The 15,659-nt window shown below is 52.7% G+C and overlaps 1 protein-coding gene across 1 annotated transcript in view; it reads left to right on the top strand.

Moving 5' to 3' along the window:
• tbx4 (T-box transcription factor 4) overlaps window positions 1–15,659 on the top strand; it is a 133,774-nt gene that overhangs the window by 69,424 nt on the left and 48,691 nt on the right. The window contains exons 3-4 of the mRNA XM_038813550.1: window positions 11,020–11,139; window positions 13,540–13,687. Coding sequence (XP_038669478.1) covers window positions 11,020–11,139; window positions 13,540–13,687 — 268 coding nt within the window. The remainder of the gene's footprint in view (window positions 1–11,019; window positions 11,140–13,539; window positions 13,688–15,659) is intronic.

Genomic DNA, 15,659 nt, shown 5'->3' with positions numbered 1-15,659 from the left:
GGGGGAGAGGGGGGGGGGGGGGGTAGGGAGCCTTTCCAGCTATTGGGGGTAGGGGGGGGGGGGGTAGGGAGCCTTTCCAGCTATTGGGTGGGGGGGGGGGGTTAGGGAGCCTTCCCAGCTATTGGGGGGGGGGGGGTAGGGAGCCTTTCCAGCTATTGGGGGGGGGGGGGTATAGGGAGCATTTCCAGCTATTGGGGAGGTAGGGAGCCTTACCAGCTATTGGGGGGGGGGGGGGGGGGTAGGGAGCCTTTCCAGCTATTGGGGGGGGGGGGGGGTAGGGAGCCTTTCCAGCTATTGGGGAGGTAGGGAGACTTTCCAGCTATTGGGGAGGTAGGGAGCCTTTCCAGCTATTGGGGGGGGGGGGGGTAGGGATCCTTTCCAGCTATTGGGGGGGGGTAGGGAGACTTTCCAGCTATTGGGGGGGGGGGGGGTAGGGAGCATTTCCAGCTATTGGGGGGTAGGGGGCCTTTCCAGCTATTGGGGGGGGGGGGGGGTTAGGGGGCCTTTCCAGCTATTGGGGGGGGGGGGGTAGGGAGCCTTTCCAGCAATTGGGGGGGGGGGGGGTAGGGAGCCTTTCTAGCAATTGGGGGGGGGGGGGAGGGGGGTAGGGGCCTTTCCAGCTATTGGGGGGTAGGGGGCCTTTCCAGCTATTGGGGGGTAGGGGGCCTTTCCAGCTATTGGGGGGTAGGGGGCCTTTCCAGCTATTGGGGGGGGGTAGGGAGCCTTTCCAGCAATTGGGGGGGGGTGGGGGTAGGGAGCCTTTCTAGCAATTGGGGGGGGGGGTAGGGGGCCTTTCCAGCTATTGGGGGGGGGGGGGTAGGGAGCCCTTTCCAGCAATTGGGGGGGGGGGGGTAGGGAGCCTTTCCAGCTATTGGGGGGGGGGGGGTAGGGAGCCTTTCCAGCTATTGGGGGGAGGGGGGGGGGGGGGAGGGAGCCTTTCCAGCTATTGGGAGGGGGGTAGGGAGCCTTACCAGCTATTGGGAGGGGGGGGGGGGAGGTAGGGAGCCTTACCAGCGATTTGGGTGGGGGGACCACACGTGGACCATGAGTGAACCACGCTGGTGGGAACTCGGCCAGTTGCCGGCAGAGTATCGCCACAGGGGCCTCTTTCAATGGCGCCACGTCGATCGCGCACGTGCAATTGGCGGCGAAGGCGTCGGACCCGATCGCAGGTCTGACGCCCCATTCTCCGCCCCCGCGTCGAGCGCAATTGCAGCGCGGAGTCTCGGAGAATCCCGGCCTAGGTCTTTTGGGACTGTGGGAGGAAACCGGAGCACCCGGAGGAAACCCACGCAGATACTGGGAGAACGTGCAGACACCGCACAGACAGTGACCCAAGCGGGAATCGAACCTGGGACCCTGGCACTGTGAAGCAACTGTGCTAACCACTGTGCTACTGTGCCAGAGGCACGAGTGGTACCCATTGAACCATGGCTAACACCTCAGTCACTGAAACGCGGGGAACGGGCAACGGTCGGACACTTTTGAGCAAATGACTGGGGGGTTGGGGGGGTGGGGGTAGAGGAAACAGCAAACTGTCTCACCCACTCCAGGTTAGACCTGTAAATCTATGGGGTAGTCACACAGCAGCCGGGACACAGGTCTCAGGTCCCCAGGCAAGATGCCGACTCACCTGTCTGCCCAGGTGTGGGCAGTTTTGGTGCAACAAGAATTGTTAAATCACAGAGTGATCAGGAAGGAATTGCCGCAAAGCATTCACAGAAAAGCATCAGTGAAATTCTCCCCTGTCAGTAGCACTTCTATTTTTATCAGCAATCTGTGTTAAAATGTTGACATTTTGCTTTTCCTGCCCATTGGCAATGAAGGAGCTTTCGAGATTGTACAGAAACTTCCTGGTCTTATCACCAGCATGTGTTCTGTTCTGCAAAGTCTGAGTGTGAGCGAAATGGGACAGTGAGCAGAGTGTGTGCAGAACTGAATCAGCTAACCTCATGCTTGGCACATCCTCTGCTACTGAGGACTTGGGCGATAAGTATCTCAGAATGCGTTACTTATTAAAGGTGTTATATAAATGCAAGTTGTTGTTGTTATAAAAGCAGAACATGCTGGGTGAGATTATGGCACGGTGCGATTGCAAAGCTCCGACTCCCCCCCCCCCCCCCCCCCCCCCACACTGGCGATGGGATCAGTGTTCCGGCCTGCGTGCCAGCGGGAGGGTGCAAATGACTCTTTTTTTTAACAAACAATTTTATTGAGGTATTTTAGACATATAGAAAAAGTGACATTGTACAGTACAAAAAAAAAGAAGTCAAGACACAAATTACAAATTAAACATAGTGCAAACCACGGCTCTGTTCACGCACGGACCTGCCTCAATATCCCCCTACTCTACTCTACCCTTGCCTCCCCCCCCTCCCCCTGCTGACGCTTACCCCTCTGCGAAGAAGTCAATAAATGGCTGCCACCTTCGGGCGAACCCGAGTAGCGAACCTCTCAAGGCGAACTTGACTTTCTCCAGGCCAAGAAAGCTCGCCATGTCCGATAGCCATACCTCAGCCCTCGGGGGCTTTGAGTCCCTCCATGCTAACAGTATTCGTCGCCGGGCTACCAGGGAAGCAAAGGCCAGAACGTCGGCCTCTCTCTCCTCCTGGACTCCCGGATCCTCCGAAACCCCAAAGATTGCCACCTCCTGGCTCATTACCACCCCAATTTTCAATACCCGGGACATGACATCTGCGAATCCCCGGCAGTACCCCCTGAATTTAGGGTACAACCAGAACATGTGTACATGGTTAGCCGGCCCTCCGGCGCATCTAACACACTTGTCCTCCAGCCCGAAGAATCTGCTCATCCGGGCCACCGTCATGTGGGCCCGGTGCACGACCTTAAACTGGATCAGGCTGAGCCTGGGGCATGTTGCGGTCGTGTTTACTCTGCTCAGGGCTTCTGCCCAAATACCGTCCTCCAGCTCCCCCCCCGAACTCCTCCTCTCACTTAAGCTTCAGGATTCACCCCTACCTGGCGCGGCGGGGGTCCCGGCGGGGCGGGGGTCCCGGCGGGACGGAGTGGCGTGAACCACTCCGGCGTCGGGCCGCCCCAAAGGTGCGGAATCCTTCAGGGGCTAGGCCTGCCCCGGAGTGGTTGGCACTCTGCTGGCCGGGGGAAAAGGGGCTTGGCGCCACGCCAACCCGTGGCGAAGGGCCTCTGCCGGCCAGCGCGAGTCGGCGCATGCGTGGGAGCACCAGCGCGTGCTGGGGTCATCCCCGCACATGCGCAGAGGGATTCACTTCCGCGCCGGGAATGGTGGAGGCTCACAGCCTCCAGTGCGGAAGGATAGAGTGCCCCCACGGCACAGACCCGCCCGCGGATTAGTGGGCCCCGATCGCGGGCCGGCCACCGTGGGACCTCCCGGGGCCAGATCCCCCTGCGCACCCCCAAGAACCCCGGAGCCCGCCCGCGCCGCCAGGTCCCGCCGGTAAGGGGCCTACTCCAATTTACGCCGGTGGGATCGGCAACAGACAGGCGGGACTTTGGCCCATTGTGGGCCGGAGATTTTGGGCAGCCCCGGCGCCCATTGAGTCGCGCCGGACCCCGCCATTCTCCGAGGCGGGCGGCGCGACACACGCCGGGCCGTTTTTTGGGGGGGCGGGAGAATTAGGAGGACGGCGGGGGCGGGATTCACGTTGATCCCCGGCGATTCTCCCACCCGGCGGGGGGGTCGGAGAATCCCGCCCACAATCTCACAGACCCAGCACCCACTGAGCTCTGCTCAACATCCTGAGGGACACAGGTATTTATTTGTAGGCGAATAAAGACCAAGGTTTGTCCTGTTCACCTTCCATCATCCTGCTAGTCACATGATACAGTAATAGAGTTATTGACGATCGTAGCAATCAATCTGCATCAATTAGTCGTCAAAGACTGAGATAACAGGTGAGGAGAACGTTGGAGCGCTGTGGGAACCAAATGTCCAAAGTTACCCATTCCTCCCAAACTCCGCCAGGTATTGAACCAGATCATGGTTAAGAATCAGTGACAGTCATGCCACTGGCACTGATACTGGCACTGGCATCGACACTGGCACCAACACTGGCACCCAACACTGACCCTGACAGTGACAATGGCACTGATACTGGCACTGGCATCAACACTGGCACCAGCACTGGCACTGGTACCAACAATGGCACTGACACTGGCAGGTGAGGAGACAAGCCGACTGTGGTAGCTCTGTTCCAGGTGAACAATCAGGCGATGGTTGATCACAAATGACTTATTTTAACTGTGGCACATGGCTTGTGAGCCATCTGGAATGATGCTGGTGGAGGGGAGGGAAGAGAAACTAAAAGACAAGCTTAATGCTAAGAAAACATTTAAAAACAACTTATCTCTGGAGTGCTGTCACACAGGAACCTCCCTATCAAAATAATCAACAGTCCTGCGGAATTCCCTTGAGAAGAGAAATGAAGGGGTTTTTTAAAAGCCCGTAAAACATTTTTATTAATTGAATTCTCTGAGTATAACTGACACGTTTCAACCACATCACATTCAAGGGCTGGTTCCAGAAAATTCATCGTGGGTCAAGGTTAGTTAAAATCCCGACACGGGTGTTAATAAAAGCTTACAAAATGAAAACCAGAGATGGGTTGGTAATCCCAGCAGCATGTCGCCCTCTAAACTCAACCAGCATTTCCACTCTGAAAAAGCTCTGTTACTTTCAGCTACTTCAGCCGACTATAATTCTGCTACTTGAGTTCTGTGTGAACCCACTTAAAAATGTCCAGATATGTCAACAATATGAATTTCACATGCCTCCACTCTTTTTATTGCCATTAAAAAAGCACTTAAAATTTATAAGGCCAGGCTACTTTAGCTGCTAACTTCAGGCATGTGGGCTGAGCTACAAATTATTTTCCAGAAGCCAGGTGTAATAAATCCTGGTCAGTGTGACGTTCTCCTGGTCATACGTCTCATTAGCTGCCCCTACAGCCGGCCTCTCCTCCCTCTTCCTTTCCATGCTTTCTCTGTACCTCGCCTTCAATTTCAGTGTGCAGGCTTCTCCATCTATCCAAGTTCTTTCTCTTCTGATCCCTTTAATCCTTCAGCCCTGAACCTGCAGAAACTCAACGGGAAATTCTTCGCTTTCTGAGTCATAAATCCACAGGTTTGTAATCCCACTCACAAGGTCTGTGCGCATAATCCGTCTTGATGGTCCCCCAGGACTCAGGGATCCGGCATTATCGGAGGGTCAGTACTGAGGGAGTGCTGCACTGTCAGAGTGTCAGTACTGAGGGAGTGCCGCACTGTCACAGGGTCAGTACTGAGGGAGTGCTGCACTGTCAGAGGGTCAGTACTGAGGGAGTGCTGCACTTGTCAGAGGGTCAGTACTGAGGGAGTGCTGCACTGTCAGAGGGTCAGTACTGAGGGAGTGCCGCACTGTCAGAGGGTCAGTACTGAGGGAGTGCCGCACTGTCACAGGGTCAGTACTGAGGGAGTGCTGCACTGTCAGAGGGTCAGTACTGAGGGAGTGCTGCACTGTCAGAGGGTCAGTACTGAGGGAGTGCTGCACTGTCAGAGGGTCAGTACTGAGGGAGTGCCGCACTGTCAGAGGGTCAGTACTGAGGGAGTGCTGCACTGTCAGAGGGTCAGTACTGAGGGAGTGCTGCATTGTCAGAGGGTCAGTACTGAGGGAGTGCTGCACTGTCAGAGGGTCAGTACTGAGGGAGTGCTGCACTGTCAGAGGGTCAGTACTGAGGGAGTGCCGCACTGTCAGAAGGTCAGCACTGAGGGAGTACTGCACTGTCAGAGGGGCAGTACTGAGGGAGTGCCGCACTGTCAGAGGGTCAGTACTGAGGGAGTGCCGCACTGTCAGAGGGTCAGTACTGAGGGAGCGCTGCACTGTCAGAGGGTCAGTGCTGAGGGAGTGCCGCACTGTCAGAGGGTCAGTACTGAGGGAGTGCCGCACTGTCAGAGGGTCAGTACTGAGGGAGTACTGCACTGTCAGAGGGTCAGTACTGAGGGAGTGCCGCACTGTCAGAGGGTCAGTACTGAGGGAGTGCCGCACTGTCAGAGGGTCAGTACTGAGGGAGCCTGCACACTGTCAGAGGGTCAGTACTGAGGGAGTGCTGCACTGTCAGAGGGTCAGTACTGAGGGAGTGCCGCACTGTCAGAGGGTCAGTACTGAGGGAGTGCCACACTGTCAGAGGGTCAGTACTGAGGGAGTACTGCACTGTCAGAGGGTCAGTACTGAGGGAGTGCTGCACTGTCAGAGGGTCAGTACTGAGGGAGTGCCTGCACTGTCAGAGGGTCAGTACTGAGAGAGTGCCGCACTGTCAGAGGGTCAGTACTGAGGGAGTGCTGCACTGTCAGAGGGTCAGTACTGAGGGAGTGCTGCACTGTCAGACGGGTCAGTACTGAGGGGAGTGCCGCACTGTCAGCGGGTCAGTACTGAGGGAGTGCCGCACTGTCAGAGGGTCAGTACTGAGGGAGTGCCGCACTGTCAGAGGGTCAGTACTGAGGGAGTGCCGCACTGTCAGAGGGTCAGTACTGAGGGAGTGCTGCACTGTCAGAGGGTCAGTACTGAGGGAGTGCCGCACTGTCAGAGGGTCAGTACTGAGGGAGTGCCGCACTGTCAGAGGGTCAGTATTGAGGGAGTGCCGCACTGTCAGAGGGTCAGTGCTGAGGGAGTACTGCACTGTCAGAGGGTCAGTACTGAGGGAGTGCCGCACTGTCAGAGGGTCAGTACTGAGGGAGTACTGCACTGTCAGAGGGTCAGTACTGAGGGAGTTCTGCACTGTCAGAGGGTCAGTACTGAGGGAGTGCTGCACTGTCAGAGGGTCAGTACTGAGGTAGTGCTGCACTGTCAGAGGGTCAGTACTGAGGGAGTGCTGCACTGTCAGAGGGTCAGTACTGAGGTAGTGCTGCATTATCAGAGGGTCAATGCTGAGGGAGTGCTGCACTGTCAGAGGGTCAGTACTGAGGGAGTACTGCACTGTCAGAGGGTCAGTACTGAGGGAGTGCTGCACTGTCAGAGGGTCAGTTCTGAGGGAGTGCCGCACTGTCAGAGGGTCGGTACTGAGGGAGTGCCGCACTGTCAGAGGGTCAGTACTGAGGGAGTGCCGCACTGTCATAGGGTCAGTGCTGCGGTAGTGCTGCACTGTCATAGGGTCAGTACTGAGGGAGTGCTGCACTGTCAGAGGGTCAGTACTGAGGGAGTGCTGCACTGTCATAGGGTCAGTACTGAGGGAGTGCTGCATTGTCAGAGGGTCAATGCTGAGGGAGTGCTGCACTGTCAGAGGGTCAGTACTGAGGGAGTGCTGCACTGTCAGAGGGTCAGTACTGAGGGAGTGCTGCACTGTCAGAGAGTCAGTACTGAGGGAGTGTGCACTGTCAGAGGGTCAGTACTGAGGGAGTGCTGCACTGTCAGAGGGTCAGTACTGAGGGAGTACTGCACTGTCAGAGGGTGAGTATTGGGGGAGTGCCGCACTGTCAGAGGATCAGTACTGAGGGAGTGCTGCTCTGTCAGAGGGTCAGTACTGAGCGAGTGCTGCACTGTCAGAGGGTGAGTATTGGGGGAGTGCAGCACTGTCAGAGGGTCAGTACTGAGGGAGTGCTGCACTGTTAGAGGGTCAGTACTGAGGGAGTGCCGCACTGTCAGAGGATCAGTACTGAGGGAGTGCTGCACTGTCAGAGGGTCAGTATTGAGGGAGTGCCGCACTGTCAGAGGATCAGTACTGAGGGAGTGCTGCTCTGTCAGAGGGTCAGTACTGAGGGAGTGCTGCACTGACAGAGGGTCAGTACTGAGGGAGTGCTGCACTGTCAGAGGGTCAGTACTGAGGGAGTGCCGCACTGTCAGAGGGTCAGTACTGAGGGAGTGCCGCACTGTCAGAGGATCAGTACTGAGGGAGTGCTGCACTGTCAGAGGGTCAGTATTGAGGGAGTGCCGCACTGTCAGAGGATCAGTACTGAGGGAGTGCTGCTCTGTCAGAGGGTCAGTACTGAGCGAGTGCTGCACTGTCAGAGGGTGAGTATTGGGGGAGTGCAGCACTGTCAGAGGGTCAGTACTGAGGGAGTGCTGCACTGTTAGAGGGTCAGTACTGAGGGAGTGCCGCACTGTCAGAGGATCAGTACTGAGGGAGTGCTGCACTGTCAGAGGGTCAGTATTGAGGGAGTGCCGCACTGTCAGAGGATCAGTACTGAGGGAGTGCTGCTCTGTCAGAGGGTCAGTACTGAGGGAGTGCTGCACTGACAGAGGGTCAGTACTGAGGGAGTGCTGCACTGTCAGAGGGTCAGTACTGAGGGAGTGCCGCACTGGGAGTGGGTCAGTACTGAGGGAGTGCCGCACTGTCAGAGGGTCAGTACTGAGGGAGTGCCGCACTGTCAGAGGGTCAGTACTGAGGGAATGCTGCACTGTCAAAGGGTCAGTGCTGAGGGAGTGCTGCACTGTCAGAGGGTCAGTACTGAGGGAATGCTGCACTGTCAGAGGGTCAGTGCTGAGGGAGTGCTGCCCTGTCAGAGGGTCAGTACTGAGGGAGTGCTGCACTGTCAGAGGGTCAGTACTGAGCGAGTGCTGCATTGTCAGAGGGTGAGTATTGGGGAGTGCAGCACTGTCAGAGGGTCAGTACTGAGGGAGTGCTGCACTGTCAGAGGGTCAGTACTGAGGGAGTGCTGCACTGTCAGATGGTCATTACTGAGGGAGTGCTGCACTGTCAGAGGGTGAGTATTGAGGGAGTGCCGCACTGTCAGAGGGTGAGTATTGAGGGAGTGCCGCACTGTCAGAGGGTCAGTACTGAGCGAGTGCTGCACTGTCAGAGGGTCAGTACTGAGGGAGCGCTGCACTGTCAGAGGGTCAGTACTGAGGGAGTGCCGCACTGTCAGAGGGTCAGTACTGAGGGAGTGCTGCATTGTCAGAGGGTCAGTATTGAGAGAGTGCCGCACTGTCAGAGGGTCAGTATTGAGAGAGTGCCGCACTGTCAGAGGGTCAGTACTGAGCGAGTGCTTACTGGACAATCGCAAGTGCTTATGAGCCACCGAACAGCACTGGACAATGCAGAAACCTTGTCATATTTCATCCCGCCTTAGTCCAGGGATTCAAGTCAATCAAGCACACTTCCTCTATCATACCTTCTCTTTCATGAACTCAGAAATAATTGTGGATGATATTAATGGACAAACATTATGGGCTCCACATGATATTCTTCTATCTGCTACTTCAATACAGGTGTTTATTTTAAAAAGGCTAATGACATTGATAAATTGGGGGTAATAGGCTAGCATGTGAATCCATTGAGATTTTGTCCACGAATATCACTTTGTTCATTTAAATGGGAACATAAGAACAAGAGTAAGAACAAGGCCATTCAGCCCCTCAGTCCTTTCTGTCATTACGTTAGATCATGGCAGAAGGGGAGGGAAGAATTGGGGATATATACAAGTGGCTGGGGGAGCAGGGAGGCGAGCGGGTGTGACATTCAAGGAGAAATGGGAAGCGGAGTTGGGAGGCGAGATCAATTGGGGAGTATGGGGTGAGGCACTGCGAAGGGTAAACGGGACCTCCTCTTGTGCAAGGATGAGCCTGATACAGTTTAAGGTGGTGCACAGGGTGCATACAACTCAGGCTAGAATGAGGGGCTCTTTCAGGGGGTTGCAGATGAGTGAGAGGTGTGGCCGGGGCCCAGCAAATCACCCACACATGTTTTGGGGTTGCGAAAAATTGGGAAGATTCTGGGCGGGAGTGTTCGTGGTCTTAGCCAGGATAGTGGAGGAGGAGGTGGACCCGGACCCTTTGGTGGCGATATTTGGGGTTTCAGAGAAGCCGGAGTTCATGGAGAGGAGGAAGGCTGATGTCGTGGCCTTTGCCTCTCTGATTGCACGGCGATGGGTTTTTACTGGAGTGGCGGTCAGCATCGCCACTGGGAGTAGCGGCATGGTTTTGTGATCTGTACAACTTCCTGAGTATGAGTTAAGGGGCTCTTCAGGGGGGTTTGAGGAAGGGTGGGGATATTTGTGACCGTGTTTGAGGGGCTGTTCATCGTGGGGAGAGAGAGGGGGTGAAAAAGGGGTAAAATCTGTACAGACTGTCCAGTTGATTGCTGGGAAGTATGTTTCCCGGGGCGTTTATTAGCTGTAACCTGTTTTGATACATGTTTGTAATAAAATATATATTTTTTAAAAGTTAGATCACGGCGGAACTTTACCTTTACTCCATTTACCTGTCTTCATTCCAGAACTCTTAATATCGTGGTCTAAAAAAATCTTGTGACGTGTTTTGAAATTTTCAACTCATCTAGGTTCAGCAGATTTTGTGTTTAGTATTCTAGATTTCCATTTGTGCGAACAAGGGTTTCCTGATGAATGGCCAAACCCTCATTTTAAGGTTAGGCCTACTCCTGGATTCCCTCACTAAAGGAAATAGCCTTTTCTATCTGCCTTAAAACACTTTTTATTCATTTCAAACACCTCATTTAGATCAATCCCATAATTTTTTAATTTAATGATAATCTTTATTCGTGTCACAAGTAGGCTTACATTAACACTGCAATGCTGTTACTGTGAAAATTCCCTAGTTGCCATATTCCGGCGCCTGTTCGGGTACACGGAGAGAGAATTCAGAATGTCCAATTCACCTAACAGCATCTTTCAGGACTTGTGGGAGGAAACTGGAGCACCCGGAGGAAACCCACGCAGACACGGGGAGAACATACAGACTCCACACAGGCAGTGACCCAAGCCAGGAATGGAACTCGGGTCCCTGGCGCTGTGAGGCAACAGTGCTAACTGGTTGTGCTCCCGGTTCAAGGGATACTTTGTTCATAATTTAACCTTTGTTAGCTGTTTTCTGTCCACTTTTTCCTGGTATCAATTTAAAGGCCGCCATTTATTGCCCATCCCTGGTTGCCCGTGAGAAAGTGAACTGCTGCAGTTGATGAGGTGAATGCGGTACAAAGCTGCAGAAAGTTGTCCCAGTTCTGCTGAGGGAGCAGTTTTTGGATCAACTAGGAACAATCAGGATTTAGAACCGCCGTGTTGCATTGTAATCTGCTTCTTTCTGATTCTGTCTAGGCGGATGTTTCCAAGTTACAAGGTGAAGGTTACAGGGATGAATCCCAAAACAAAGTACATTCTGCTGATCGACATTGTGCCTGCCGATGACCATCGTTATAAGTTCTGTGATAACAAATGGTGAGTGTTTGAAAAGTTACCCCGAGAAATCAGAGAATCTTAAAGCACAGAAGGAGGCCATTCAGCCTATCATGTCTGTGCCTCTCCCTTAAAGAACTGTCCCATAAACCCCACTCCCTGCTCTTTCTCCATAGCCTTCGAAATGTTTCCTTTTTAAAGTATTTATCCAATTCCCTTTTGAAAGTTAAATGTTGATTTTCTTCCATCTTCCATTTCGGCAATGCATACCAGGGCAGCACGGTAGCATTGTGGATAGCACAATTGCTTCACAGCTCCAGGGTCCCAGGTTCGATTCCTGGCTTGGGTCACTGTCTGTGCAGAGTCTGCACATCCTCCCCGTGTGTGAGTGGGTTTCCTCCGGGTGCTCCGGTTTCCTCCCACAGTCCAAAGATGTGCAGGTTAGGTGGATTGGCCATGCTAAATTGCCCTTAGTGTCCAAAATTGCCCTTAGTGTTGGGTGGGGTTACTGGGTGATGGGGATAGGGTGGAGGTGTTGACCTCGGGTAGGGTGCTCTTTCCAGGAGCTGGTGCAGGCTCGATGGGCCGAGTGGCCTCCTTCTGCACTGTAAATTCTATGATAATCTATGATACCAGAGCATAATAATGTCGCTACAGAAAACAAAATTCTCCTCATCTCCTCCCGGGGGTTTTTGCAAATTATTTAAAATCTGTGTTCTCTGATTACCGATCTTGCTGCCAGTGGAAACAGTTTCACCATATCTACTCTATCAAAATAATTTTGAACACCTTTACTAAATTTCCTCTTACCTTTTTTTGCTGTGTACAGGCCAATCCCAGTTTCTCTAATCTCTCCTGGAGATGTAGAGAATAAAGCCAACCTGCTGGAAAACTGACCCTTTGGAATTGAATGCCTGTTTTACACTATACCTGAGTTTGCTCTGAACAGTACAAGGTTTGAGCAGCTTGTAAACCATTCGGGCCAGTTTCCCGCAGAGTGGATCAGACTAAAATTGGGCCCATGAATTCAGCAACAGTGTGACTCCATACTCTGATTGCTGAACTCAAATTCTGGCTGAGTGCGGCTCCACCAACACTCAAGAATCTCAACAGCACCCCAACGAAGCAGCTCGCTTGATCAACAGCTCATCCACTACCCTAAACTTTTATTCCCTCCACCATCAGCAGTGTGCACTTTATTCATGATGCACTGCAGCAACCCACCGGGGTTTCTTCAGCAGCACCTTCCAACCCCGTGACTCAGAAGGACAAGGGCAGCAGCTGCATTCCAGCAGCACCCCTCTATCGTTACACATCAGCCTCAATTTGGAACTAGATTGCCTTTTCTTCACTGTTGCTGGGCCAAAATCCCGGAACTCTCTTCCAAACAGCAGAGTGAACCCACAACATATGGGGTGGGAGGCTCCAGTCTCCAACGCTGTAATTGATTCCCCGTTAATGCCGCAATCGGGGGGAGGGGGGGGCTCCATCCCCTCCTAAACAGCGTGCTTGCAGAGTACGTCGCACGCCATCATGACGGCCTCAGGACGTTACCTGAGGCCCTCCCCCGATGCTCCGCCCCAATGGGCCGAGTTCCCAATGGCATGGGGAACGTGTGCTATTTTGTTTCGGTAACCCGCTGTGCCACAGTTGGAGGGGGGTGGAGCCGATCTGCGGGCAGGGGGGACTTTGGCGGGGGCTGAGGGAACTGGTGGGGGGTGGTCCAGGGGTGGCATGCCTGGCCAAAGGGGGGCACTATTTGGCAGGCTGGGTCCACACACATCCAGCGCCATGTTGCACGGCGCATCTGCTGCAGGCCTCCACCGTGCGTATGTGCGGCCACGGACCCGGCAATTCTCCGGCCATATCCACAGCCAGAGCCGGGGGCTTTACATTGCATGCCTACTAGTCCCCCACCAGGCGGAGGAGGATCAGTGGGGGATTTGCGCCGTTTTTCCAGGCATAAAACACCAGCGATCCCACGCCGTCGTCAGCACCAAGTCTCCCAAATAGAGAATCCAGCCCATAGACTGGTGGTTCAAGAAGGTGGCTCTCCACCTCCTTCTCAAGGACAGTTATGGAGGGGTAAAAATGCTGCAACTTCCACAGCTCATGAATATTATTATTTTTTTTAAAAAGCATTCCACTGAGACATTTACATAGTCACACAACAAACATAATCACAAGTCAAAGCAAAACAAATCAAAGCCAACAGGGCTGCAAATAACAAACTCAACAAAATAATGAAATAATAAATATAAGTATATATGTTCTGCTCTGTATGTGAATGAAATAAATTAGTTTATTTATAACTTATAGACCTAAGTCGGGATGCGGTTAGCACTGCTGCCTCATGCCGCCGAGGCCCCGGGTTTGAATCCCGGCCCTGGGTCACTGTCCATGCGGAGTTTGCACATTTAACCATTGCTCATTCTGTTCCAGGATGGTGGCTGGAAAGGCAGAGCCAGCTATGCCTGGCAGGCTGTATGTACACCCGGATTCACCAGCAACTGGAACACACTGGATGAGGCAACTTGTCTCTTTCCAGAAGCTGAAGTTAACCAACAATCACCTGGATCCATTTGGACACGTGAGTGCGCAAACAGACCCTTAATGCTCACTAATTACTCAATGTTCACCCATGATAAAATTAACTTTGTCTCCCAGCCCAGGAGCACTTCACTGTCAATTTCAGCTGCTGCACGCTGTCACCTTGTATTCACCGATACTGTGCCCTGTTCTAAACCAGCCTGCAAAGAAGTTGATTGGCCAAACCAAGTGGTCACAGGACGATGAGAGTAGAAACCACACCCCCAACAAAGCAGGGTGTCAGCTTTTTCCATTTGCTGATTAAAGCATAAACTATCGACAGGGCCGAATTAAATAAATATTTGCATCATAAAATACCTTTCAGAACATCACACAGTGCTTTACAAGCTATGAAGTAATTTTGAAGTATTGCCTCTATTGCAATGTGGGGAAACATTGCAGACAATTTACTCTGAACAAAATCCCAAAAACAGCAATATGATAATGATCAGAGAATCTGTTTTAGTGATAGCGATTGGCCCCAGGACACCAGTGGGGGGGGGGGGGGGGGGGGGGAGAACTCCTCCAAACTTCTTCAAAATAGTCCCATGGGTCATTTATATTCACCTGAGAGGACAGGTGGGGCCCTTAATTCAACATCTCATCCAAAAATTGGCACTTCTGATGGTGAAGTGCTCCTGCTCTCCTGGGAGTACCAGTCTAGATTTTCTATTCGAGTCTCTGGAGTGGGACTGAAATCCAAAATGTTTTGCTCCAGAAGTGACAGTCCTCCCCACTGAGCCAAGGCTCATACTCAAAGCACGAGATGGGGAGGCGTTGGCGTAGTGGTTTTATCACTGGACTAGTAACCAGTGACCCAGGGTAATGCTCTGGGGTCCCGGGTTCGAATCCCGCCATGGCAGGTGGTGAAATTCGAATTCAATAAAGAAATCTGGAATAAAAAATGACCAGGAAACCATTGCTGATTGTCGTAAAAAACCCATCTGATTCACTAATGTCCTTCAGGGAAGGAAATCTGCCGTCCTTAGCTGGTCTGGCCACCAGAAATGTGGGTGACCCTTAACTGCCCCCTCTGAAATGGCCGAGCAAGATACTCAGTTTAAGGGCAATTAGGGATGGGCGACAGACACTGGGCCCAGCCAGCGACTCCCACATCCCAAGAACAATATATATTTTTTTTAATTGTTAATCTACAACAACAACTTGCATTTATATAAGGCCTTCAATGTTGTAAAAAAAGCACTTCATAGGAGGGTTATCAAACAAATTTGTAATTGAACCAATTAAATAGATATTAAGCCATAGGGCCTAGAGGTTTGGTTTTAAGGAGGAAAGTGAGATAAGAGGTAGAGAGATGTAGGGAGGTAATTCCAGAGTTTGGTGCTTGGCAGCTTAAGGCACAGATTCCAATGGTGGGAAAATGAAAATCAGGAATGCTTACATGGCCAGAATTCAGGAAGGGCCTGAATGCGTTGTCGGGCTGGTGAGACCACGGAGGAATTCGGGAGCCAGTATAGGTCAGGGTGAACCGTCCTTGGTGTGAGTTAGGAAATGTGTAGCAGAGTTCTGGATGGTCTTGAGTTTATAGAGGGTGGAACGGGATTGTTCAGGATTAAAATGGTCTGGTCGATTGGAATTGCATTGCATATTTTTTGCTGAATGTAGCGATTAGGAGCGGATTCTCCGATTCCCCAGACATGTGTTTCCCGGCGCTGTTGCCATTCGCTGGCAGTGGCAATCTTGTCCCTTGTGAATGAGTTTTTCCATTGAAATCACCCCACGCTGCCAATGGGAAAAGTGAATTCCAACGCTGGACAATTCCAGTCCAAACCTAAAGCCTATCACTGTGAGTTCTGGGTCACACTGATAGCTTTGCGCATCTCTCCAATCTCCACTTTATTAATGACTTCTAAACCCTCCATTCTGAATAAATCAAAGATGGACAGCTCATACTGTGCTGGCTGTTTCATGTCTGGGTTCCATCATCGATCCGGAACTGTGACCTCCTGTGA

This window comes from Scyliorhinus canicula, chromosome 12 (genome assembly GCF_902713615.1).
Source record: "Scyliorhinus canicula chromosome 12, sScyCan1.1, whole genome shotgun sequence".
In the NCBI taxonomy this organism is placed as follows: domain Eukaryota; kingdom Metazoa; phylum Chordata; class Chondrichthyes; order Carcharhiniformes; family Scyliorhinidae; genus Scyliorhinus; species Scyliorhinus canicula.
The sequence above is the reverse complement of the archived record's forward strand: the minus strand, read 5'-3'. Positions and strand labels throughout refer to the sequence as shown.